This window comes from Mya arenaria, chromosome 3 (genome assembly GCF_026914265.1).
Source record: "Mya arenaria isolate MELC-2E11 chromosome 3, ASM2691426v1".
Taxonomy (NCBI): domain Eukaryota; kingdom Metazoa; phylum Mollusca; class Bivalvia; order Myida; family Myidae; genus Mya; species Mya arenaria.
This window is the reverse complement of record NC_069124.1, coordinates 56,560,678-56,587,590: the sequence shown is the minus strand read 5'-3', so window position 1 is coordinate 56,587,590 and position 26,913 is coordinate 56,560,678. Positions and strand designations below refer to the sequence as shown.

The window sequence follows — 26,913 nt, the reverse complement described above, 5'->3', positions numbered from 1 at the left end:
AATGTTTTTTTATCATATATATGATTTTTTGTTATGGTAAAAACTGGTTTACCTCATATAATATATTATAATATTTCAATGTATTTCAATGGGCGTTACTCGTATTGGACTGTTGAGATATTATACTTGTATACTAGTAATACTAAAATGCCAACATTAGAAAATATGTTTTACTTGAATTGCTTAATTTACTGCAAAGTGGTGGAGGTTTGGGGCTGGTACAAGCACTAGGAAACTTTAAAATGCAATATACATAAAGCTTGGTGGTCAGTCGATACCTTTAGTTGATAAGTGGGGAAAACTTCAAAGTGGTATCTTCAATGCCTTTTAGGAAATTGAAATATTAAGCAGCATACTCGAAATAGATGCCGCTTATAATGTAGCCGTTATACAAAAGCTTTCAGTGCATAAAAGAAGTTTACTAAAGCACTGGGATGTGTACTATAAATATGGGCTTGGCATTCCTTTAATTATAAATTCTACTATCTTTAGTGCTTAAATGTTTATGTTGTTTGACATTGAATTCTAATTGTATAAATGACTAACAACAATGAACAAGCATTCCAAAAGCACAGGTTATCTTTGAAACATCTTATAAACTTCAGGTGGATTTAATAGGATTTAAATATTCACATAAACAAGAAACACTGGTCTGTCTTGTAACAGCATTCCTCACATATATTTACTGTCATTCTTACTGTTCAATATACTAGAAGAGGCGTTCATTCTTCCTAGCGGTAACGACCATACAGCCATATGGCATTTTCTCGAAAATTGGCAGACTTACTCAAGTGAACAGTATCTAATGTAACACTGGGTAGTAACACTTGTGTTTGTAGCCTAGTACCTTGTCAGTAATTTGGTAGAAAATGTCACTTCCTCGATAGGCAGACAGGCTCGCAGACAGGCACTCGCTATCGGAGCGACAGTATTTGCTCTTGCTCGTAGTCGAAACTGAATTGGGCATTACTTGCGGATAGTTCGGTTTTGTTTGATATTTAGAACTAATTGAAGTGACAAGTGGTTTCAGAAGTGAATACAATATTTTCAAAAATAAGGATATAAGATACAATCTGTAATATATTTGTAACTGTCTAAGCAACATAACTTGTACCCCAAACTTTATGACGCTTCGGGAAATTACTGATTATTGAAATGTCATTTTAATTTTTTTTATTGATATTGCCTTTTAATAATAATCTTTTTTGGAGTTATATTTCTCTTACTCTTTAAAATGTGTTCACTGCGGTGGTGTGGTGTTGCCTTTGTGCTTGTTGGGATTGTTGTCCAGGGCTCGGAAGGACAGAACTCCACCTTGAATGACACGGATATTCCAAGCACCAGGTAAGAGAACCAAAAAAATCCCGTTTGGTTTTAGAATTGTAGTAGTGAACGTGTCCAATGCAATGCATAGTTTTTTTGTGTTTTCAATTATTCGTATGACAGATGGAAACGATATCTCCAAATGAATGAAGAACAAGGTTCAAATCTTGTTCAATTGGTTTATATGTAGCAAAATTATATTCAAGTCATCAATAAAATGTTCACTCCAGATTATTTTAGTTACGTATTATGTATCGAAATAATTTTAGTTTTGTTGTTTTATAACTTATTATGCATAATAATGCTAGTGACAGCCATAGCTTCGTATTCTTCTGAGGTCATTGAACATTGCCAAAAACACTACAAGAGGGCAAACTATTACTTAGCATTCTCTTACATTATGTTTTACATACTGAGTGCTAAAACATATTGAAGGAAACGTTAACTGCTATTCAAGCTTACTTTAGCTGAGAACAATGCAGGTTTTCAATGTCTCTAAATAGGCCCAAATTCCTCAAACAATGTTTTCCGTTTCATTTTCGCTTCAAGAATGATACTAAGCTAATTTTGTTTTGGTATACATTGCGTTATTTCTTCTGATCATGAGACTTTTAAAGGAAATCTATTTCAAACTAATAATGAGAAACTTTTTTGATTTTGTAATATCAAGTTTAAGAAAGTGTTTTGTGTACTTTAATTCAGACACTTACGACTGTTACGCTTATTTTTTTGAGAAATCGAGGCCAGGGGCCATGAGTTTACGAACAGTCTCAAGTCCAAGACTAAACTCAGACTCAGAAAAGCATTTTAATTATTTTTCAAAACATTACCTTCAATCCATTTATTTTACAAAACTTAATGTGATTACTAGTTCAATTTCGAATAATAATAAAGTTCAGCAAGTTTCATCAATTAAACTCAACTCGTTCAATGAAATGAAGATTTACATCTTTGCCACTTGAGCTTGAACTCAGACCTGAGGCTGTTCGTAATCATTGTTCCAAACTTTTATAAAATCTTTCATATGACTTAATGATATGAATGAAGTACTTCCTGCTTTTCAAACCCGTAGGTGATTAATGAACAACTCTAGGTAAATTGCTTAGCGTCATAGCTGATGGCCAGCACGTTTTACCTAATTACAGTAAATGCATTTCTGCAGATGCATAATCTACATCCAAAATATGCAATTACGTTAAAGTGATTCGTTCACTCAATGAAAAATACGAAGTTATAGTTCATCATATCAATCAAGCCAATCAGAACCAGGTATTTCGTGCATTTTATTTCCATTGTTTTAATTTATATTGTTTTGACGTCCCTGTCGCTCCAATGGAATACATTCCTTTCGGTCCATATAGCACCGGTAAGGCTGCCCTGTCTGTAAACTTGCGTATGGCCCCATAGTGCCATATTTTATTTGCTTTCATAATACCGCAATTATTTGTCTAAGTCAAGAAATAATTAATGAAAATCGATTGAATTTGATAAATGGTTTTAATTTATGATTCAAACACCGTCGGCGATGATGGATTCTAAAATTGGTTCATTTATTTTTAGTTTAATTCCAGCGTTGTAAATTTGTTTACAAGAATGTTATTGACCTATCTTTTTTCACAGCGATAAATCTGTCGAGTATTTGAACGAATCAAACGTTTATATGTTGTAGAAGATGCTAAAAAGGTTATCAAAACACATAGTTCTTGTCTGAGAGTTACTAGAAAACAATTCCCAGGAAGAAATAGTGCATCTAAAAACACAAAAAAAACGTGTTTAAAAATACACAAACAAGTATAAAGAACTAGAACACAGTAAACATCGTAAATACATTGGAACATGAATAAACTTACCAAACTAATGATAAAAAAAATGCGAAATTGTATTACCTTAATGTCATCATGAGCGTAAGCCCGGGCTTAATGCAAAATGCAAAGACCATTTATCTGTAGAACATGTTTAAGCCACGCGCAAAATAATCCGTGAACATTCTACTTGTGACTCTGTGATTACTGTTATAGTTTATGTTCGAAACATGCTCTTAATAACAATTGAATAATTAAGGAAAATATTTCGAAATTATACTTTTTAAATAATTTATGGCATGTGGACACACTACTTTCTGCCTTAACCAAAATGGACAGGACTAAAACAATTGACCCTGGTGACCAGAACTAGCATTGCTAATCCTACATTTGTCATCTTTTCTCCACCTCCATTTCATTTTTTTAATTAATTTTATGAATTTTAATTTCTTCGCCAATATCAAGCATTCGTTTCGGTCAAAAAAACCTTATGCCAATCAAGATATAGGCGGATAATATCATCCGTGTGCATATAGATCACGTTCAGCTACATTGGGGTAAATGTCGCACATATAGCTTATCTCGAGCTTAATGCATTACATTGCCTCGTATATCGCTCACACGCTTTAGCTGTCTTTGTCACTTTTGGGTAATATAATATAGAACTTCTTCGAAATGCACTTTAAGAATAATACTGAATTCAAGTTAAGATATTCACTTTTTCCGAAGTTTTCTCTAGGAAGCAAACATTGAAAAGTAATGAACCACGTGTATCGACTCTGCTTTATTCAACGTTTTGCCTTCATTTGATAAACAATGATTTGTCTACAGAAATATTTCTTAATTAAAAGCTCACCGAAGTTTGGGGAATTTTCGGTCGATTTATCCAATTTCTCGGTTTTCATCTAATGCGAATGTCTTTCAGAAACAATTTTATGCAAACCCAACAAATAGATTGAAAGAATATTATAGACGCAGGTCAAAAGATTTATCCACTGCGAGAGTGAACAAATTAGAATAAACAGGAGTTCAATCATGTAATGCATAGCATACACCTAGCATGAGTTAGTTCTAATAATTACCTTGTTACTAATCTAATGAATAAATTATTATTCGGTATGTCCGGATTTAAGTTCATATTAACGATAAATGGCAAAATTCAACAAAATTTGATTTGTATTATTTAAAGAAGTATAAACTTGGACGTGTACCTGAAATAAAGCTTTTTATATGTTTTTTTTTCGTATACAAACGACATATATATATACAAAGTGAAAGTTCGCCTTCTTAGTCAATTGTAATACACAATCCACATTTACGTTTGATTCTTGATACAATATTGTGTGTTTGACATATGAGATAATATCCTTAATGGGATATACTCCTATATACTTTCTTAGATTAAAACGTGTTATAATAGCAATACATTATGGAATGATAACTTTCAATTACAAAGTTATTGTTTAATTACTTATACAATTGTATCGAGGTTTGTTTTTTTTATAAATCATTATGACTAAGTTTTTTGATGGTTTAAATAAGTTCTCCATTAAACTATGTACGTGTTGATAAAATTAGTTTTGAACTGTTATATTATAAAAGAATATTGAGTTGCATCAATATTCATAGAGTCTGGAAATAACTCATGACGTTTTATACTGTGGAAAGTCTTGTACTTTAGATTCTCAGTTATATTTGCCTGATACGTTTTCTTCAAGCCTGAAGTTTTTTGTTCTACAGAACAGAACAGACACGTAAACTCAACTGTTTATTGCGTTATATTTACTTAATGGACAAAAATATTAACAGTTTTTAATTTAATAGATAATTTTATAATTCTCAAAAACATAGTTATGTAAGCTGGTTAACTTTCCAATTGTCCATACACACGTGAGTACAATGTACTTATTTAACTAGTGAACAATTTGAAAGTTTCTGTGTTTGGTTCAATAGTGTCAGATGTAGAGAAATTCCAAACTTCACAACTCAATGACTGCCAATACGAGTTCTTTTTGACATGACATATTTATATTAGTATATAGTATGTAAATATCATACTTATCAAATGTTTCAATGAGGAGTTTCAGGTAAGCAATGTGTGTTTAGCTAGCATGTCATATGATCTTGTTTCGTGTTATGTTAAAAATCAGCCTTTCTCTACTTAGTGTCGTTGCAACTTGGAACTTTAATAAGTATTGAATGGCGATCTTTTTATTCTCGCATTCTGATTTAACTGTTTGCATGCTACGCTTCACTCGCTTTTTTGTAACATTTCCAGGTCCAACGCATCATGTGATCAAGCTGGAAGTAGTCAAGGTGCTGGCCAGTAGGTTTAATTTTTTATACATTTAACCAACGCAGCTCTTGTCAAGTTGTCATATACGTATACGCCCGATTAATTTGACACTATTAGTCCTAGATGAGGTTTTAGAACATTCATAGGTTTATTGTTGGAATTGGATTGCATTAGTGTTTGTTTTTTGTCCGGTTCTTACTGGAAAGATTGATCAACGAATGCATGTATTGATGTAAACATAAAGGCCAGTACCTGTATGTTGGCCTCTTCTGTTTGATACTATAAATCATTACCTGCTGGATATGTTGCTACGTGGCTTGTCCATGTTATTTCATTTGATTCTGCTTTATCATTACATTCCAAGTACCTAAACCCTGCTTTATATTTATATGTATTGTAATGACTTTCTTTGGAAGATTCGTAACTGTTAACATTAGCCTCTATGGCTAGAGATTCATTATCAATCACCCTATGATAATTTTATTTTTGCATAATGCAGCACATATCAAATGCCTTTATTAAACGAACCTGTTGCATTTGGTATATTCCAGAAAATTGCTGATAGAAAACCTGTTTCTCCGCTACGATGCCCGGATTCCACCAACAACTAGTAAAGGTAAACCTGATATCTCAACAACAACGTGTCGGGTAACACAACGTTTGGTTTACTCGCTGCGAAACAGATGGCTGACCATAGGCTAGGTTTACTTTCAAGCAAAATAGCTATTACAACCTCTGTCGGGGGAGGATTTCTTTGAAATTTGTAACTCGTATAGCAAAATGAACGTTTACGCAATAAACCTAAAGAAAATATTTTACTCACAAGATAATTAGAAACTGTTGATATAGCAAATAATATTGACCGGTGATTAAATAAGGATTTCATGCAATAGAACGGCTTCATTTGAGGCTGATTTTTTAGCTAAAATTCTAGTTAATCGGAATACTAATTGGACAGAGCGATTTCATATCAAATTCCATGTGTATAGAGAATACTAGGTTAGTGACGTGGATGAAGGAAATTTATCTGGCAAGGCGGCCCATAGAAACTTACTTTCTCCTTCTCCATTCAACCTGTTTCTTTGTTTATAAAAACACAATCGAATACTTTAAAATAGGGATGGCAACGAGTACCCGAGTACTCGATCGAACGTCCGAGTTCACGAGTACCAAATCACTACTCGAGTACTCGGATTTGTTTTTTTTAAAAATCACCAAATACACGATTTACAGACAAAATATCAGATCTGGCTAGTTGCCAATAGGACAATTTACGGTCCCTCTAATCCCCGCTGTGTATACAATTGACCTCAATCGATTAGTTGACAGTTGTTGTGATACTAGTAGTTGTAAACCACTAAAAAACTGAACTTCGTATTGAATTTCGTTCATTTTTTGTGTGTATGCTATTAATTTTTGTCCATTGTAATTCTGATTGTTGTTCATTTCTGCAGTGCATACTTGTATAAAATGAAACGAATTAAACAAATTAAAAGCATGAAACAACATTTGTTTTCTTTTTATATCATTTTTTGTTGAAATACGTAACGAAAGTTTAATTTAAAGGTGAAAACGACCATTAATACGACCAACGCACAATATACGCCATTAACGATACAAACTTGTCTTCGCGAACACATATTCAATTTTTCCGAGTAATCGAGTACCCGAGTACTCGATCGAACGATCGTCCGAGTACTCGAGTATTAATTTTACTACTCGTTGCCATCCCTACTTTAAAATTATCAAGTACATTTTTTTAAAGGGGGACAACTGTTTTCCCTGTTGACATCGGCACACTGGGTATCTATGTTTGAATGTGCCCAAAAATAGTTTTCAAAACTGTTCAGTTTCATTCAATAGGGGTAAAGTCAAAGAAATTGCATTTTAATATGTCAATACGAATTCAAAACCTAGAAGCTTTCAAACGTGCATAAGAGTTGATCCGTCACCAAACATAATCTAAACATGTAACAATTATTCCCCAAGTCGCAGACTACACTGTTCAAAATCACATGTTTACAAACAAATGCCACATGTTTAATGGATTTAATTCATGTTGATATTAAAGAATAAAGTGTTGGATGTTCAGGACTTCACCGGAAAATAAAGAATTCATTTTTCTTGTAAGCGAGATTTTGTCATTCACTACATAAATTGAATCACCTATCGTTGAATGCTGCACATGTTATGCATTTGCGGGTGGGGTAAGTGCATATGTAGATTTTCTGGCCGATCTTCTTTGCCAGTGTCATTATTATGCAGAGTGAATGAACTTTCTGAGAGAGTGATTATTGCGATCGGTTGCTGGCGGACTATTGTTAAGATTTAAAAGCATCTTTGTGCCTTTCCTCTGACATTTCTGATTAGAAATGAAGTTCATTTTCGCGGTCACGTGACCAACTGACTATAAGTGGTCAACTATCCTAATAAACTAAAATTTACACGGCACCTTGTTATTTGACCGACTTGTATACGAGTGGTAAGATAAATAATACATGTTTATATATGGCTCCTCTAGGAAACATACAACAATAATTGCTAATGTCACTTTCATGTATCTAAATGATGAAAGCACGCGGGTATGAATCTATTTGTCATAAAGCAAACTGGACAGGCCATTGTAAGCAAAGTGGTATGATAGTACTCTAACAATATATTTACTTTCGCTTATTTCCTATGGGAGTTTTTGCACTGTCCTAAAGTGTCCTCCAGTGTTTACATCTATCGAGATGTTCTTGGCACACTTTGTATACATTTTACTGGGTACAGTCCTCAGAGCCTTCACCGAGTTTATGTCACATGTTATGAATCGTTGACAAGCCTATTTGTTCAAGTAGATGATATACGTCTCCTCAATGATGTATGGACAAAGACACATATAATTTACGAGACACCGTAATGCTCTGGTCACATCCCGGCAGACTACGTGTTATTGAGACACATAAACTGTTCGACATCATCACGGAACAATGGTTATATATTAATGACCATGCTCATTAATCAAACAGCCGTCGCTCTAGAATCACACTTACCAGTTAGTCAATTAACACAAGTGCTTCTTTGAAGAATTTCGAGAAGACCTTTCAGCGTATCACAAAATGCCATTCCCTGTACAGCGCTTCATTGCTTTTCCAAAAGTTTGGCTTCGTAAGGCTGTCGACTATTTTCACGATTATCGATAAGTTGCAAATATGACACAAAACTTTATTATTGCGTGTGTTTATATAAAAAACCTTTGAAAACTTCCCTTACACAAATTTCCAAAAGCTTCCAAAAATACCAGATATATACGAATGCCCTTTTAGATAATTGACATACGGGACTTATTTGTAATGTATAACATGATCTGATAAGCCATTTTATTTTTGGGTAGTTTTAAGAGGCATTATATTGTATAAACTTGATTCACTTTACAAAGAGTGTGAAGAAAGTTTTATTCTAAGTCACCCTCTTTGGCACGATGCTACGCGAGTGTGTGGTGGGGGAAACCAGAGAACCCGGACTTGGTGACCACAGACCAAACTCGTATGCATCGGAGCCGGGAATCGAACCTAAGTTACCTTAGTGAGCCAAAAATGCGCTAACCACTGTGCTAACTGGACACTCTTAAGGGACAAACCAGGTGGATAATAACCTAGTGGCAATGTTTTCGTTGTAAGATGTTCTAACGAACATTTTGATGTTTTAATACTTGGTATCATATGCTCAAACTTAACCGTGTTCCCTTATAGTGTATGATATTTCAGAAGGTTCAACAAATGTTACGGTCCAGCTGTTCATCCTGAGCATTGACTCCATAAGTGAAACCAACATGGTAGGTTTAGGGATTCAAGGCATAAACCGTTTTAATTATCGAATGTTTTATAACGTTCAACTCGAGATAACGCGATACAACCCCCATATGAGCCGCGTCGCGCGATTTTGGGCCTTCGGACATATATTTGCTATAACAATGTTTTAAGGTATTTAAATGAAATGATATTTCAGGAAGATATTCTGAAATTTTCATGATAATAACACTTAAATTGCGTAAGATACGTGCTAACAAGTTAGACCATGTAATGCGCATTTTGAATACTAAATTTGACGTCATTCAAATGACGTTGTTACCAAAGCACATTATTCAAATGACGTTCAAAATTAACGTATCAATATGACAACTAGCTTATAATTAAAAATATTTTCTTATCACAGAATCTTCAAGGACCATAAATTAGAATAAAAATAATGAACCATTTTTGCATTTTTAATACATGTGACCATTTTAAACACAGACTATTAATCCGGTCAAAATATGTCGGGACGAAATCCATGGTTGCTATGGAAACATGAGTAAATCAATGGTCATAAATTGTCGAGAAAATGCACCAATGACAAAACCTTAAAAAAAGAAGTTTGGAAGAAATTGATTTACATAGAAAAAAACTTTATTTTTGGCATTTTTTTTATTAATGATTATTTCATTTGTAATATTTATGTCCGAAGGCCCAAAATCGCGCGATGCGGCTCATTATAGTGGTCATTAAATTCATCATTGAATGTTCAATCCCCATTTGGCAAACTTCCTCATTGCCTCTGGCTTTTACCTATAAAACGGACTCGTGTGTGATTTATAAACTATCAGATGTTTTTACGTTAAACACAATGTCCGGTTCCAAATAGCCAATAAGCCTGGTCTTGTTAGTTATGTTGTTTCTTTTCGCTTTTGATGTACCACAAAGACGTTAACAGAAATGAAACTACTATTTAAAGTGTTAGCGTTGTGCTGACGTTCATTTGATTTATTTCAGGACTTTTCAATCAGTATGTTTTTACGCCAACGCTGGTTCGACAAGCGTTTGATGTACACACCGAGGGCAGGTATGAATATAGAATTAATACAAAGACAGTGATGTATACATGTAGCAAATTATATAATGATACATATTCCTCTTTTATTAGTACCTGTGATATAAAATTAAAGTCAAATCAATTCAAAAAGTCGTATATCTTTTAAGGGAACATCACAATTACAAAGTACACTTCCGAACATTTATTTATTAATACATCAAAACATCGGTTCACTCGAGGTTTCAGCTCGGACTCCGGTGTCCTCGAGCGATCGCAGTTTTACTGTATAATTATATTAAACATTTTATGAATAAAGTACCAAAGAAGATCCGTGTGCAATATTTGTGTCGCTTACTTCTAATGACATACACTGTCAGCTGGCCAATTATGAACTTGAATGAGGTGAAATCACCAATTAACGGACGTTTCAAGGTAATCAATATTACATAAATCAATATTTATCGTCTGAATCTTATGATTCAATGTTAACAAAATACTGCGTTAGATTTGTGTATATTTTTTTTAAGAAACGGGAATGTTTCACCAGTGGTTAAAGCAGTTTCATTCTTTCTAAACTTCCCCTTACCAACTGTCCCCATACCTCAGATATGGTTCGACTGGAGATGGACTCGGCGTCAATAGCACGTGTCTGGGTGCCGGATTTGTTCATGCCTGCCGAGAAAAGTGCGCACGTGCATCACGTGACCGTTCCAAACAAGCTTATGCACATTTACCCGGACGGCACTATACAATATAGTCTCAGGTGTGTGTTCTCAATTTTTGTTATATCATTTATTCCGCATTTTTTTCCAATGGTACTTATGACAATGCTAATAACAAGCTAATCAAATAGTCATAACATGATTTGATATAGTTATATAAGCTCAGATTGGTGGGAATACCGTACATATTGTGGTGTGAACGTTTACAGATATTTATATAACAGCTTCACCATTTATCGGTGGGGCAAAGAAAATAAGCTGTCGACACTTGTCCTTGGTGCATCTGTGTCTATTGTTGGACATACGCGTTGCCGTAAGAACACTTTTACTACAGGTTGTCTTCGATTCAATTTCAATAGTACGAATTGTGGTGTCAGTAGCTTTTTGCCCCGATAAGGACTACTTCATATTTCAACTACATTTCGGTTCATCCGTAAAACATTATTGCGAGTGAAAATAGAATAGGTTTTTAAAGTGCTTGCGCCGGTACACGTGGAACCTGACAAGCTCTTATTAGCTAGAGTTCATTTTGGCGACCTGCAGAAAATCGAGACTAGCTACGCCCATTGTGTAGTCACGTGGTATTTTTTGCACGAAAGTTTTAAACCGACCAGGCGTTTGTTTCATTAAATGAGTGTCGGGTAATGGTAAATTGTCGCGACTTCGTGAATATGTTATAATAGTACAATTGATTGATGTTGTACAAAAATGGAAAAGCACCGAAACATGAACGTTTTTATTTAGAAATAGTCAAGTTGTTGATATTTAGATTATTCGAACTACCTAGGTATATTTTCATAAAACTGAACTTTACTGCGATGACCTCGTTTCTTTTTTTATTTATAATGATCAACAAATGATTGCACATTTTGGTTTTGATGTTGTTAAACGTGAATATGACAGGAAGAAACGTCAATGGGATTTGTATTCGAATGTTGTCACATAAATAGTTTACTTGTGCACTGAAAAGATGTCAATACGATTTTATAGCTGATTACAAATCTATTTTCAATAATGACGTAAGCTTCAACTGCCTCATGAATTCGGCACCCTTCACTGTCAATCATAAGTACGCATGCGCAGATTGCATAGCGATGTATGAAAAATAGACGACCTTACCAAATCATGTCGTCCGACAAATTGTTATCTACCAAGATAACTTTTTTATTCACCGTCAAATCTGCTGTCCCTGATATGTATGTATGTATGTATGTATTTCTTTAGACCTTGCGGTCAAGGATAACCCGTGAAAGTGCAAGCACTTATTTCCAACGGGGTCCTTTGTTTTTGCTGAAGGGACAGCACGCTGAAGAGACAGTGGTGGGATACAAGGAAGTCCGGGTGCGTTACCCTAGCTCTTTTTCGAAGAGACCCCTTGGTTCTTTTACGTGCTCGGTGTAAAGCACCGATACACGGGGTACAACTTTCCTGGGTTAAACCAGTACTGAGTACACCACTTTTCCAAGCACTACCCTTTAAATGCCGAGCGCCAGGCAAGGGAGCTACTTGTACCAATTTTTAACGTCTTTTGGTATGACGCGGCCTGAGGGATCGAACCCACGACCTCCCGCTCCGTAGGCGGACGCTTAACCACTAGGCCACGGAGACGGTCAAATATGGAGCTGCAGTAAATCGGGTAAATCCTCGATTGTCATTGTCCACAAATACGTGCGAAGACCAAAAAGGAGCCATGCACAATGGTGGTGCTGTTGTTTAGTGATGGGGCTGTGGAATAGTGGTGGCGCTGTTGAGTGTGTTTTATGCTGAAAAGTGATATGATTTAAGGCCTTTGGAAGGAATTCAATCGGGTGCCATTTTTATCATAAATTGCTATTACATGTTGAGGAAAAAAGAGGAAAATATTAAAATTGTTGACTCCTCATTTTCTTTGCTCCACCGTTTAGAGGTAGAGCTGGTATTTAGTAGGCGTGATAGACTAAACTCATACGCATTTTCGCGTAGTGCATATTGTTTGCCCATAATTTATACGACTGACTTTGCAACTCATTTGACCCCAGAGAGATAAAGGTTTGTTGTTTAAACGTGATAAAATGCAGTTAAGTGCATGAATAACAAATTATGTGAATACTTTCTGAAAATAAAAACATACCTGGTGACGTAACGTGTTGCAAGTTTGTGCATTACCATCATTAATGCAGAACACATGGCACGGCAAAAAGAATTCATCAATGGAAAAGTAGTTTCTTCAGTTAATCAATGACTAGCATATGCGTTCTCTCATCTGTTAAGTGTTCAGATTATACTCGATTAGAACAATGGGTAATTCAAATTCAAATTGTTAGTGAACCATACATGACGCAACAGACAAAAAGGCACGTTAGAACATTACATTCATCAGTAAAGCGTGGCATGATTTTAATGTCATCGATTTCAATGAAGCCAAAGTCTTGAACTCTCACTCTACCATATTGATTCCTCTACTATTTGTTAGCTTTTAAGTATCAACTGTATAATATAACCCAATGTGATTCTACAAATCTCATAAACGTTGCCATAGACGCTGTAATCAATCATCCTGGCACATATATCAAGGTTAGGCCACACATTTTTTTTCGATGGATTTACCGCACCCTTTTCTCATGCAAAACAATTTGTATATTATTTTTAAGCGACCGCTCCAGCTGTGTCGTTCAAGAAATGACAAAAACAAAATTAATTGTAAAAGCAATGTTGCCCCAAACAACGAAAAAACCGATGGTAGTCTATGTCTCTCTATGACAACTCTCGAAACACTGAAACAGGTGAATAATATGAATACTACATTTGGTTTTTGCTTAAATTTTCATTTAGAAGTGGAAATGTAATTAAAGCTAATAAGGACCACCATTCCTTGCGGTAAATAAGGTAGGAAAGAAATGGTTCGCCATCGACCGCTCTTGTTTTTAAACGAAATTGATAAATTGATAATTTGTGTTATTATTTTTATTCCTCCCGCTCGCTCAAAAAAGTCGGCAAAAATCTGCTTAATTCAAAAAATAAAATATATGTGTCCTAAACGTGCATAAAAAACCCCGCTTCATTGTCCATGTCTTGAAAATCATTGAAGGGAGTCTTGAAATCCAATATTTCTCATTTCTTGGCAGAAGTAAAAGGCTTCTTTAAGCATTTCGAACGGAAAGACGAATCTGTTTCATGGATTTTGTTCATTTAACTGTGTTTTTAGTTTGACTTGGTTAATGATAGTGTTTTTTTACGTTTCTTCCCAAGACTTGCTTTGTGAAAGACAAAGGTGTTGCTGTTATTATAGTTTATTATTTCCCCACATAAATGTGGTGTCTTAGTATACAGATATGTACTGACAATATGGCAGTCTTGTAGTGAGCAATTCACTTTTTATCTTGTTAGCTAGCTGCCAATCCCGAATGCTTAGGTAATTAAATTATTTCAGTATGTTATTGCTATATAGTTTTAGCGTACATGTACTGTTCTTTGAATCCTAGCTTAACAAATATTATCGATCGTAATACAATTTCGAAACATTGATTTTACAATTATTTTTGAAAATATCTACGAATGTTTTTTGTACTTGTATTTCCTCTCACCAAAACCCGTTACCAAACGCCAAAGTGTCATGTCAACCTTTGAGGAGCTGCATAATGCTTGCTCAAGTATGTCCAAGCCTTAATTTATTTCATATCCTATTACGAATACAGACATGAACATTTACTGCTCATGTAAATACTGATAAAAACGCTGTTACATAGCAGCCACACGTTGTGGTTTTCTCATTATACAGAGAGGACCACCTCAGCAGCAAGGATACTAATTAATACTTGATTACCTAAGTGAGAAGCTCTTACAGCTATCACAAATGATTGTTGGAAATACCTAACAACTGAGACAACGTTGCTTTCGACGTCAATGATATTTTATTAACATTGTCAGGAAAGAGTACTTAACGAAGGTGTGGTAATGATGATTGTAATTGCTTACGAGTTTTATGACTTCCTTTTTATAGAATGTTACATATGTGTGCTGCAAGGCTCATTTACTATATTGACTAAGTACTATGATCGAATTTGCAGACTTATAAGTGCACGTGAATTAAAATATGTTATGCTTTCGCGCTAACATGGACGTTTAACACACCTTTGATTTTAACTGACATTCGGGTGTTTAACCTGAAGTCAAGTTGTATAGAAACAAGAGTTTAAAATAGGTTTTGATCGCACCCCCCCCCCCCCCCAAGTCAACATATTTAGTACTTGTATCGCATAACAAAGGCCTTGTTTTTGATTGGTATCATATAAGTTGTATTGTATTAATATGTTATGGATACAGGAATAAAACAGCAACAACACCCAATATAAAAAATTGAGAAAAATAATAACCATCAAGGGATAACATTTTGTTTAAAATTGAATTGTCCGCCCTTCATTCTTTGCCGTTTTTTATTCTTTCTTTATTTTAGATCTGGAGCGGAATTTCGTTCTTCTAACCTTAGTCATTAACTGCTGTTGCTAAGAAATATATATTTAGATATTACTTCTGATTATTGTTGTTAGTTCGCAAAATGATTAGCAGGACGATTTGTTAGTTTATGTAGTAGACTGTAGTGTTAAAACAATATGCTTTGCCAGGTTGCAGTAATGATCCCCAGACAAAGCAAATATGTTTTCATAATTAATTCAATATGCTGTACTACATTCCAAATTACTGACCAGACGATGACCGGCACTGTCAAAACTTCTTGTGTATTTTTTCAGGATGTCAGCAACAATCAAATGTAACTTTGACCTCCGCAAGTTCCCATTGGATAGTCAGCACTGCATGGTGGAAATGGAGAGCTGTAAGCATTCATATGATACCATTCCCAAGTTAATGAAGGGACATGGTATACATAATTACAATGGTATTGACTAAATCTTAGATCTCATTTTGATTTAAATTATTAATTATAAAACTACCCATTATTCCAGGTATTTGGGGCAAATCGGCTTAAATGGACGACAGTATCTCATATTTGTCGCAGTCCTAGCATTATCCTATGCCAGTGAAACTTCAATTTATTTTATTTAGAAGATAAAAAACAACTGTCGTTTTATCCAATTTAGAGACGGATACATCTGTACATAAAGGTGTAACGGGGCGGGGGTAGGTCCCACAAGTTGGGCCAGGTTGCCCCTTACCATCTCTCTGTTCAACTTCAATGTCATTGTATAAAGAAGAACACTTCAACTTTGAATATGTTTCTCATAGTGATATCTATTAACAGACGGATACACAACGGACACGATGAGGTTTGAGTGGGCGGGACTGGATCCCATCAGTCACAGTCCGGGCCTTGCCATCTCTCAGTTCACCCTCAACGAGATATCGACTAGCCAATGCGACAAGCTATACTACGGTGGTAAGTGCAACAACTTTCCGTAAGGTGCATTGTACATTTACGTACGCCGTTAGAAGTGTTATTTAGACAGGTTGTGGTGTACATTAAAAACAGAACTAACTCAAACATATTTAATGTATTTTAAAAGGCTCGTTATGAGATGTACATGGCTCAGTAGTGTGTAGCCATCTGGTCGTGTTTCGTAAAGAAGAAAAGCTGCGTGTACCCACACTGCATATACACATCGCATGCATTGATTTGGTAAAAAAACACAAAGAGCATGTTGCTTCGCCATTAGACAAATACAAATTCTGCTGCGAACGCATGCACAATATTAAACATATATTTAAAAACAGTACTGTCCTATGTCCAATATAATTATATTTGTACAGTTACCTTTACTTTCGTTCATACAAACAGTCGGGTACTCCTGTGTGCGGTTTGACATTTCAATGGTGCGCAGCAAGGGTTACTACATCACCCAGGTTATCATCCCCAGCTACTTGATCGTGTTCCTTTCATGGGTCTCATTTTGGCTCGACATTGACGCAGTTCCTGCAAGAATATCTCTTGGTCTTCTCACAGTCCTCACCATGACAACACAGAGTGCAGGAGCACGCAACAACCTACCCAAAGTATCCTACTTGAAAGGTATATAATTGTTGCTCTTCATTAAGTCGTTGTTGTAAGTAGAGATGTTCTTGTTGTAGACGTTTTTGATATGGATGTTGGTGTTGTTGTGGTAGTAGAGATGGTGGCTTTAGTTGCATTACTCGTGGAAGTGGGAAACAATTTGTGCATCTTTTACAAATAAGGTAAAAACAATCAAAATATAAGAGTTGTTTATGCTCCAGGGAAGATAATGTATGTAAAAATGTCTATGAAGCCAGCAGATTGAAGTATTGGCTTTCACGGTATGCATGATCTTTAAAATACCATCACACTATCTGGCGGTCAATAGTGCGGATGTAGTAAGTAGTTGGTAAGATGGAGTACTGCTGAGTCCTCTACCTAAAGAGCTGTCTATTATAACAGGTTGCCGTCTGCAATGTTATTTATCTGCAGTATATTTGTTTTCAGTAAAATGAATATCGTGCATTTATAACAAATAGTTATCATTTCAATTTTAGGTCTTAAGTTTTTCGAAGTAAACATATCTGTTGTATTATAGCTTCGGTGTTCGCAAAAGCATTTGACAGGAGACAATAGTTTTTAAGACCTAGATATCTGGTCATAGTTATTGTTGAGTTATATTCCCGTTTCGACTTAAAACAAAAAAAACATAATAGAAATTATGTTGACGTTCAGAAGGTTTTTTGAATCCCATATGCTCGTATTCGCGAAGTTCTTGTTTATGTTTTTACGTCTTTACCAATATGTTTTTGTGATACTTGTTTTGATATCTTGTGTGTAGTATTTATGAAATAAAAGTTGAAGATTTGATATCTTGTGTTTAGTATTTATGAAATAAAAGTTGAAGATTACCACCATGTAATGCAGTTCTCTTTTACGACAAAACTTGTTTTTATTTTGTTGTGTTGTTTTGTTTTCACAAGTATCCACAGATTGTTTCACTTAACAATTATATTAGATAGAAAGGAGGTACACATCGTGTACTTTCGCTATAATGTAGTTATTTATTTTCAGGTGATTACCTCTAAGACCGGTGCTAGGGGCGTTGACAGTTATGCACCTTTCATCACCTTCAATGAATAGTGTCATTAAAAGCGTAGCTACAGTTTTCATACTACACCTGTAGTTGTGTTTCCAAAGACTCTCTCTTTTGGAATATACACATTTAGACAAAGTCGGAAAACATATTAGAAATTACGATATTATTTGCCTGTTTTAGAACATTAGACGTATAGGCACTCCATAATCTGGTGCAATATGTTTGCTTACATTTCGTTGACATGCTTAAAATGTGTGTGGTTTATTATATTGTTGTAAATAAAAATGTGTTTTCTTGATACAATCTAAGATCATTTATTTGACTGTTCTTTCAATATTTACCCGAGTCATTCAATAACATCATAATTTAGTGCGAAACAATTGTGAAATAATATGGTTTATACTACCCAAAAGTTCAGGTATGACATAAACAAATTCCTCTTGTTTTTACCTAAGAGTAATAAAATCGGTATCATTTTACTTGCAAACCTTTCCCCCAATCTTTACTATCTCGATATTTGAGCGATTGGTTATATAAAAAGGAGAGATGCTATCATAAAACTACATTTGTAGATAAACAACCAGACAAGACAAAACGAGAAACGAGACGAAACTCAAACTAACAGGCTAGATTATCGAAACTTTGTTCTTCAAGAATACTAATCTCTGACATGAGTCGACTGAAGCACACGTCCTCCACCAGAATGTCAGTAATAGCGGAAACACCTGCACTAAATACCAGACCCATGAAAAAAGAAAACGCTCATATTTTACAACGCTACGAAAGAGCATTAGTTTATGTCAAATTACCTAGGTTACTGTTATTTGAAAACTATATGTTTGTCTAAATGATAGCAGAATTGATGTGATATTCAAGTGTTAACTCGGGTTGCTTTATAACTGATTACGTCTATTATTTTTGCCGTTGTAAATCACGCTCGTGTATTTGTCATTGTGTCCACTCTTAACATTGCACAATTCATCTATCCGTTGTTACCTGTTTCTATTTATCTTATTTTCGAAGCGATTTTACTGGCTTGAAGAGTAAAATGGATTCTACAAAGGCAATGTTGAATTTCTGTTCTATGCTTTGATAAAGATCTGGATGAATACGACAAAGCATTGCTTTATCACCTCTTGTGTGCTTCGTGTCAGCTTAGGTACTCAGAATCCTTTTCAATTATATTCATTTCCGACTGAACACCCAATATTACTTATAAACAACACCAAGGAGACAGCTCGATAGTTGCGTCCGGGATAACATGGTTCATGTTTGCTTTGTTATCAGATGAATAATTGTTTCATGTTAACTGTTTTTGTGGTGACCAGTTTTGGTCGTTGCTGTTCCTCCATGTTGCCGTACATGTATCGCTAGGTTATCTTGTTTGGCTATATAATTCGCCTGTGCCTGACGTTTCATATCCTTTAGATCGCAATATGTTACAGACTACCATTGTTCGTGTGTGATTGATTGAAACATTGTTTTGTTAATTTTTAATTTCAGCGATCGACGTATGGATGGCGGCCTGTTTACTGTTCGTATTTTTGGCCCTGGTACAATTTGCGTACGTCAATGTTCTGTCGCGTGTTCAAAAGCGGCGTCAACTTAAACCCGTGGCCGGTAAAATAGCCCTTGGTACGCCAATGTCTGCCGACGACTCTATACCTCCCAATGAGGACATCGAGGCAAACAACACAACTGAAGACAAGGTAGAGCCAATAAACGCTTGTACATGTGACAAATAACATTTGTGTTCAGAAATTATGAATGCGCTTGATGGACTTTTTGAAGACATATTTACGGGCAGTTTCTAAGTCGTATCTCATCTAGGTTTATACTTCAATAGCTTACAGTAAAATAAAACTGGGCATAATCCTTTTGAATCCTATATGCTCGTATTCGGAAATTTGACCAACCGGCCATTAGCCTTTAACACCATTCAATACTTTTATATGACAATGCGTCTTTTTTCAATTATCCGTGTTAAGAATTTGTACATGAAAGTATTGCTTATTGGTAACTGACGGCATTACTTTTCAGTAAAAATCTACAGAAGGACACACATTAATACACTCTTATATCTCTGTTTTTTTTTAAGTTTAAAACAATAACGCACAGAACCCCAGTCACAAATAAATTCGTTCTATCCACATTTGTTTTAAACAACTCTTTGATTCTATTTTCCTACCCGATCGAAAAAAACGTTTCCCATTCAGTTTACTTATTATTCGCATCACATGTGACAAAATACACTCCGGACTATTCCAGGGTGCCCGATTGTTCGGCGTGGTACGTCGAGCTCAACTCCAGCCTGTGGTCAGTAAAATAGCCATCGGTACACCACTGCCTGTCGACAACTCTTTACCTCACAATGGGGACGTTGAGGCCAACGGCAAGATGGATGACAAGGTAAAGTTTATAAATGTTTGTACGTAACGCATTTTATATTAAAAGTTTAACATATTTTCTTAGAACCAATGTTTGCGTTAAGGGTAAATTGTGTGATAGGATCCTGATGTTTATGGTAGTCAAAAGTGGACACTCAATTGTGCATGTAATGATTTCAGCGTTGTGTTGTTTCACATAATGGAGAGATACTAAAATATAACACAAAGCTATGGAAGCGTTATAATTGAAACACACCACTGTGTTGTTATCATGACTTTCAGGCAACTAGTTTTATAAAAAAAATCACAAAACTGAGCTTGACCAAATAGACTATGTCGATAAAAACATTATGCAGTTGATACGAAATGACTGGGCAACTAAACTGGATTAACCTGACAAGTTAATGTACATTTTCCCACGGTTGTGAAAATCCGAAAACGATAAATATTTATGAAGTATAATGTAACCGTATAAGGTTATCCTTAATTATCATTACGAATTTTTCATTCTCATCAGGCATTAAAAGATTAGTGATATATGGAACGATTTGGTAATATCAATACAATGTAATTCAATAGGCACATTATGTTAACAATCGGATGATCCCTTTATTTTTCCATACTATGAAATGAGATCATACATTCAAACTCATTATCTATGACGTTGTGTTTGAAATTGTTTATACATATCTTGAAGCAATACCCAAACAATGGTCTCTGGAAGAATGTTACCAAGAACATAACCCCACGCATGAAATGACTCAAGATGACCACTAACGTACATGTCTGTGACTGATCTTTATGTAAACAAGCACGTGTTCTTACTGTTTTTGTGTACACGTGTTCTTTAGTTAAGAAATTTTGCCCGGACAACACACCTTGGAGTATGAATCTGTGTCGATGTTTGAGTTTTTTCAAAGCTCGTTTTTGTTTATTTTAGTGCAAGGAAGTAAACATAATTTTACCTCAAATATAGCAATTATTAAGACCCTCCTACCTCCGCTAGAGGCTGTTCTATATTTTGACAAAAGTTAAGTCTGAAGTATAAACTGCTATGAGAATTTTTTTAAGAAAAAAAACAACAACTTCCTATTTGCACAAACTACCAATAACGGTTAAATCTCTACATTTGAACATCCCTTGTTTGTGTTCATACATAGCACACAAAATATTTTAATAATTTTATACTTCATTTTTCAATAAGAACTTTCATGGAATACACGTTTGCAGTATTAATTTTACAATATTCGACACTTCAGACAATTAAACGCAGACCTCAAGTCACAAATAATGTGTAACATTGATGAATTTATTTCAGTATTGGAATAAAGCATCTTATTTTTCCTTTTTTTCCTATAATATGCTCGGATGTTAAAAAAAAACATATTTCCCAATATGTTTGATTATTATTAACACTTCATGTCTTTATATCAAAACACATTCCGGACTATTCCAGGGTGCCCGAATATACGGCATGGTTCGTCGAGCTCAGATGAGGTTTGGGCGCCTGGTATCCGCGGACCGCGAGAAAGCGCGCAACATTGACCGCATCTCCAGGACCCTGTTTCCGGTCGCCTTCTTTCTATTCAACCTTGTATACTGGTGCGTCTATATTTTCTGGGAGCCTGTCACTCCGGCAGAGTGACGGCGCGGGCACGAAGTGTATCTCAAGCCCTCAGAAGTGTACACAAAAGAGACGTGTCGGGTTTGCTTTTGTTTCACTGAACCCAGAACAGAAACTTGGAGAACAGCAATGAAATCACAACGTAGTTGCAGGATTAATGAGCACAAGAGTACCATACAAACTTGATAACTCCAGCTGTTAACACATTGCCAACTTTGGAGAAATCCGCTGAAGCGAAAGTGCCTATAGAGTTATATAGGGAAAATATGGTTAAACAGTTCTCACGACTTAGTCTTTCAACAGATTAACTTACTTCCTACATATATGTTAGGATAATTCTTGCCCTTGAAGATGATGGTTTTGTATTAATTGTATGATTTTTTACATTTTGGTCCTTTTTAAGGGTTTTGTTGGTCATGAAAAGTTACATTGAAATAAGAAGGAGCTTAAAATTGTTTTGCTATTTAGTTATAATAGACATCTGATCGCTTAGCTTCCAACGGATTACGTTGCAGAATATTTTTCTCTTTCAAATGCACTTTTCGAAATAATGAATTTATAAATATATTTTGGTCCTTTTTGAACATTTATGTAAAATTTGTAGAAAATCGATGCCCCAAAATTGTGTATTCAACTGTACGATAATGGTTTTATGGCCCACCCCGCGGCGTATTCAAAGCAGGATAGAATTAATCCATCGGCAAGGTTATGACACTGGGAATGACATGTGTATCGAAGATTGTCATTTATAGCAATAAAATTATTCCATAACCATTTCGGATTTTTTTCCTTTTATCATTATTATAAAAGTGAAATTATATATGATACTCGATTATTCATTTACATTAGTAGTTAAGAAATGTCATATATTGTTCTTGTGTATAAAACAAAGTAATATATTTAGCAAAAGTTATTCCCATTTTTAACCTCAACACGATTACAGACCGTTAAAACGTAACACTTTTCTTATAAAATATTAATGTTTCAAGTTTCATTGGCAATTTTGGAAATACATATGGGCTATGAAATATGTTAAATAAGGGTATTCAAAGATAATTATTTACATATCTACAATATACATTAATGACATTTTAACGTGTGTTGTTAAAGACCGGTACTAAATGATAGCAACTGGGGGGGGGGGGAGCTTATTTACCCTCGCCATCGGGTTATACCCATAACAACTGCAGTTATTATCTCATTTTAGCTGGTCCTTTCCGAAATTTCACACCCAATTTTGTGTTACAATGCTATTAGAAAAAATACCAAACTGTTAGAATAAAGGTGTGGAAATGGCCCCAATTAAATGTCTTGATAAACGATCAATTATAGTCTTCAACAAAAAGACACGGAAAGTAATATCTAATAGAAGTAAGTTTATCAGAGATGATTAAAGGTAACTGGACAATTCGGCACCAAACGAATTCGGCATAGTCAATTTGGCACCAACACATTCGGCACCCCGTCAACTCGGCACCATAAAGCATAGTCAATTCGGCACAAAATTCAAATTATCTTTAACTCAACTGTTCTCACTTGCATTCGTTATATGGTTCGTTTATTTCAATTAATGATTTAATCTACCTTTCAAAAAACATTCGATCATCCAATATGAGCATCATGTATGGGTTTTTTTCAGTAATAACAGATGGCCCAAGATAATGAACATTCTTATTTTAATAGCATACATTCGTTTATTGGGGGATATTTTGCTTCTTATTTTTTGAACTATAATTAACGTTAGTAAAACGCGTGCGCCGTGGGTAAGTAATGATTACAAGACACGTTTATTGTCAAAAATTTAATTCAAAATTTAAAGGCAATTCATAAATTATCATAAATAGTCATTTGCAAATACAATTTTTAGTTAATAATTGAATATACATGAAAGTTTGCAAAGATTGGATCTTGAGCTGATCTTCCCTCGAGTCGTAAGTTTTAAGTCGAGTCTTAAATGCTTTATTTTGTAGTATTTTTTTTTTATTTCAGACAAATTATTTAATATATACCTTTTGTCTTGTGACAATTATAATGTACTTTGATTTTTGCTAGTACATAAAGAGTGATACTCCGCTGTGCATTTTCAAATGGGTCGATACATTGCCCCAAATGACTTAAGAAAGGCTGAAGCTGTATTTGTCGTCCAACAGTCTCGGCCTCACGCTGCAGCAATGACACAAGAACGTAAAACTTCAAATTACTGCGACCCGCTTTACTGCGCCATCCTTGTTTATATTGGTATAAAACTATTTTTAAACAAATGTTATTGCACGCGATCGGTAGTTTGTTTTATCTTTAACTTTAGTGTTATGTTATGGCACTACAATTGTTCATTATAGTTGCACATAATGTTAAGTCGGTGCAGCTGAACGATAATGCTACTAGAATATAATGCTTTATTTAACAAATTGGAATTTAGATTTTTGCTTACCTTCGCAGTCACTTTTTGTCCTGACAGACTGACGATAGCAAGACCACTCGCGCACCGTCCAGCAAGAGTTGGCCATCCACTGGTCGTCTATGTATTCACAGAGAATCTCAAATTTTGGGGGTTGTTGCCTTTTCCGAAGACGACGGAACGCGCTCTCTATGCGTTATCGTCGGCATTTATATATGATTCCCTTTCCGGAATATTTTCTTCGCATGGCCCGCACTAGTGTTGTGCCGATGATCGACTATAATCGACAATTGATCGGAAAGGCCTACGTCGGCGACAATCGATAGTAAAATTTGAACAATCGATTACAGAAACAAGGGACGTAACCGCAGTTCATGTAAGCTGTTACTATGTTCAGTTATTTAGTCATATTCTTATCAAGTCAGTATGGCAATACAATACTTTATTACCATTTTTTTGGAATTAAACTGCTATAGGTTTGGTTCCTAACCTCTCATTTTTAAAACATGTTCCCGTTTACTTTTTACAATGTAGGAATTTAGTTTTCTCAGTTTTCTGAAAGGATATGTTCTTGTAAAATATATAGAATAATCAACTGCTTGTTGTACTTGTTACTTACTGATTATTAAAAACAAATTGATATATTTCTTTGTTATCATTTTACACATGTATAAAATACTAAATGTAAGACTAAAATAGAGCCTGTGGTCAATTGTTCTGTAACAGTAACTTGTAAACACTAAAGGACAGTTTCGTTCTGAATTAATAATGTAATTTATACAAAGAAATGTACAAACACTATTGTAAGGGAATATTGGTGCTTAAAACTGGTGCATGTACTGTATCTGCATGCCTTAAATGACCAAAGATAATTGAATATTAATTAAATCGATTAATAATCGATCATTGATCGGTTTCATAAACCGATTATCGATAGTTATTTTTCTGTCCGATTCCCAACACTAGCCCGCACACAAACGAACATGTCTCAGCTCCATCTGTAGTTTAAAACAGATAAAACATAATTATTTTATGTATTTCTATATAGTATAACATATGTGTTTGCAGAAAAGAAAACACATGAATAACAAGTACGTAAACTAAAACAATCACTTATTATACTAACAAAATACCCATTGGAAGTTTTTATGCAACAATATAATAATTTAAAAAAAGTTTCATTTAACATATAAAAAGAAAGATTTTACCTTCAAGGCACTGTTCATGTTGTTTTTTCCACATGATATACATGTCCTTCCCTTATGCCTAGGCCTCACAAGACGGCGACACTTTATGCACAAATCGTCGATCATTGTTAAATCCAATACAGATTATCAACAACTAATCGGAAAGTCTAACAGTTAAATAGAAAAATTCTACAACAATAAATAAAAATCAGTGTGACTGAATATATACGCACAGTAATATAATTCAGAAAATTGCCACGCGACCTCCTGTACTTAATTAAACCATATGGTTATCAATAAACAATGATATGTTAAAGATTATTATTAATTTCACACCAGGGGTTGAACGGATAGGGTTAATTAACGAGACACATGCCGACACACTATGACATGTGTTTTCATAAATAATAATCTCATCACACAACAAATAACTCTGTAATAAATTTAAAGAAGTCTGTTTATTTTCATTATGTTTTTAGTAGTTCATGAAGATATTCGGTTTAAGTATTCTATGCATACGGAATAAGAAAGCAATCTGTCAATAAAATGATTTAGGCCACACCAAATTGATATTTCGTTCCGCGGATTTACCGCTCCTATTTTTTTGAAAATGTAAAAAAAATATTTTTTTATTTTTTTAGTGCGCCCGCACCTCCATTTTGATCGCCAAGCAGATTTTTTTCAGGTAAGAATTTATTAAAAGGCTAAAAATAATCAAGTATAATTTGTCTACGCTAGTTTTCGTGTTTTTGTAAAGGGAAGTTACCGATGCGTAGTGTTTTTATACTGTATATCGATCGGTTTAGCATGAGTTTCAATAAATTCAATCAAAATGGCGGCTTCCAGTATCAACAATGTGGCTCGAAGTTTGGAAATTAAATCTTATTTTTGACAATAAATATGTTTTGAGCATGCTTGAAGTCATTGTTGATCGTCTCATGCACTAAAGGATCATTATTTAAAGCAATCATTATGCAATAAAGCATGTGTATCTGAGACTGGTAGCGATTATATTGCGTAATTAGTGACTCGTTTTGAATGGAAATCGGAATGATCAACTTAGTACTATTTTATTCAAGTCATAATTCAAGGGACCAAAATTTTACCTCGTTACGACGATGCTGAAGATAACAGGTCAACTTAACTGGAACATGAGTCATTGTTTGGTCCAAATTGATGTATCAAGCTCATTTTTGATCAAATTTTGACATAACAACAGTTTTGAACAAATATCTTTTCACAAATAGCGATATAAACACTGGTCTGGATATACCTCAACATAAGTAAGCCAAATTTATCACCTTATATTTTGTTTTTAT

General features: G+C 34.7%; 1 protein-coding gene across 2 annotated transcripts; it reads left to right on the top strand.

The window, feature by feature from the left end:
• Nucleotides 1-838: 838 nt before the first annotated feature.
• Nucleotides 839-23,079, top strand: LOC128228086 (glycine receptor subunit alpha-4-like). 2 transcript variants are annotated; one of them, XM_052939176.1, is made up of 11 exons: nucleotides 839-1,344; nucleotides 5,973-6,037; nucleotides 9,174-9,238; nucleotides 10,215-10,284; nucleotides 10,861-11,017; nucleotides 15,704-15,786; nucleotides 16,213-16,347; nucleotides 16,747-16,977; nucleotides 19,502-19,707; nucleotides 20,267-20,407; nucleotides 21,842-23,079. In XM_052939176.1, exons 1-11 carry the CDS (start codon nucleotides 1,235-1,237, stop codon nucleotides 22,028-22,030), a joined length of 1,452 nt encoding a protein of 483 aa, XP_052795136.1. In that variant the 5' UTR covers nucleotides 839-1,234; the 3' UTR covers nucleotides 22,031-23,079. The 2 variants fall into 2 exon arrangements, with proteins under 2 accessions (XP_052795136.1, XP_052795135.1); XM_052939175.1 differs by having other exon boundaries at nucleotides 9,171-9,238; nucleotides 21,842-23,076.
• The last annotated feature ends 3,834 nt before the right edge of the window (nucleotides 23,080-26,913 follow it).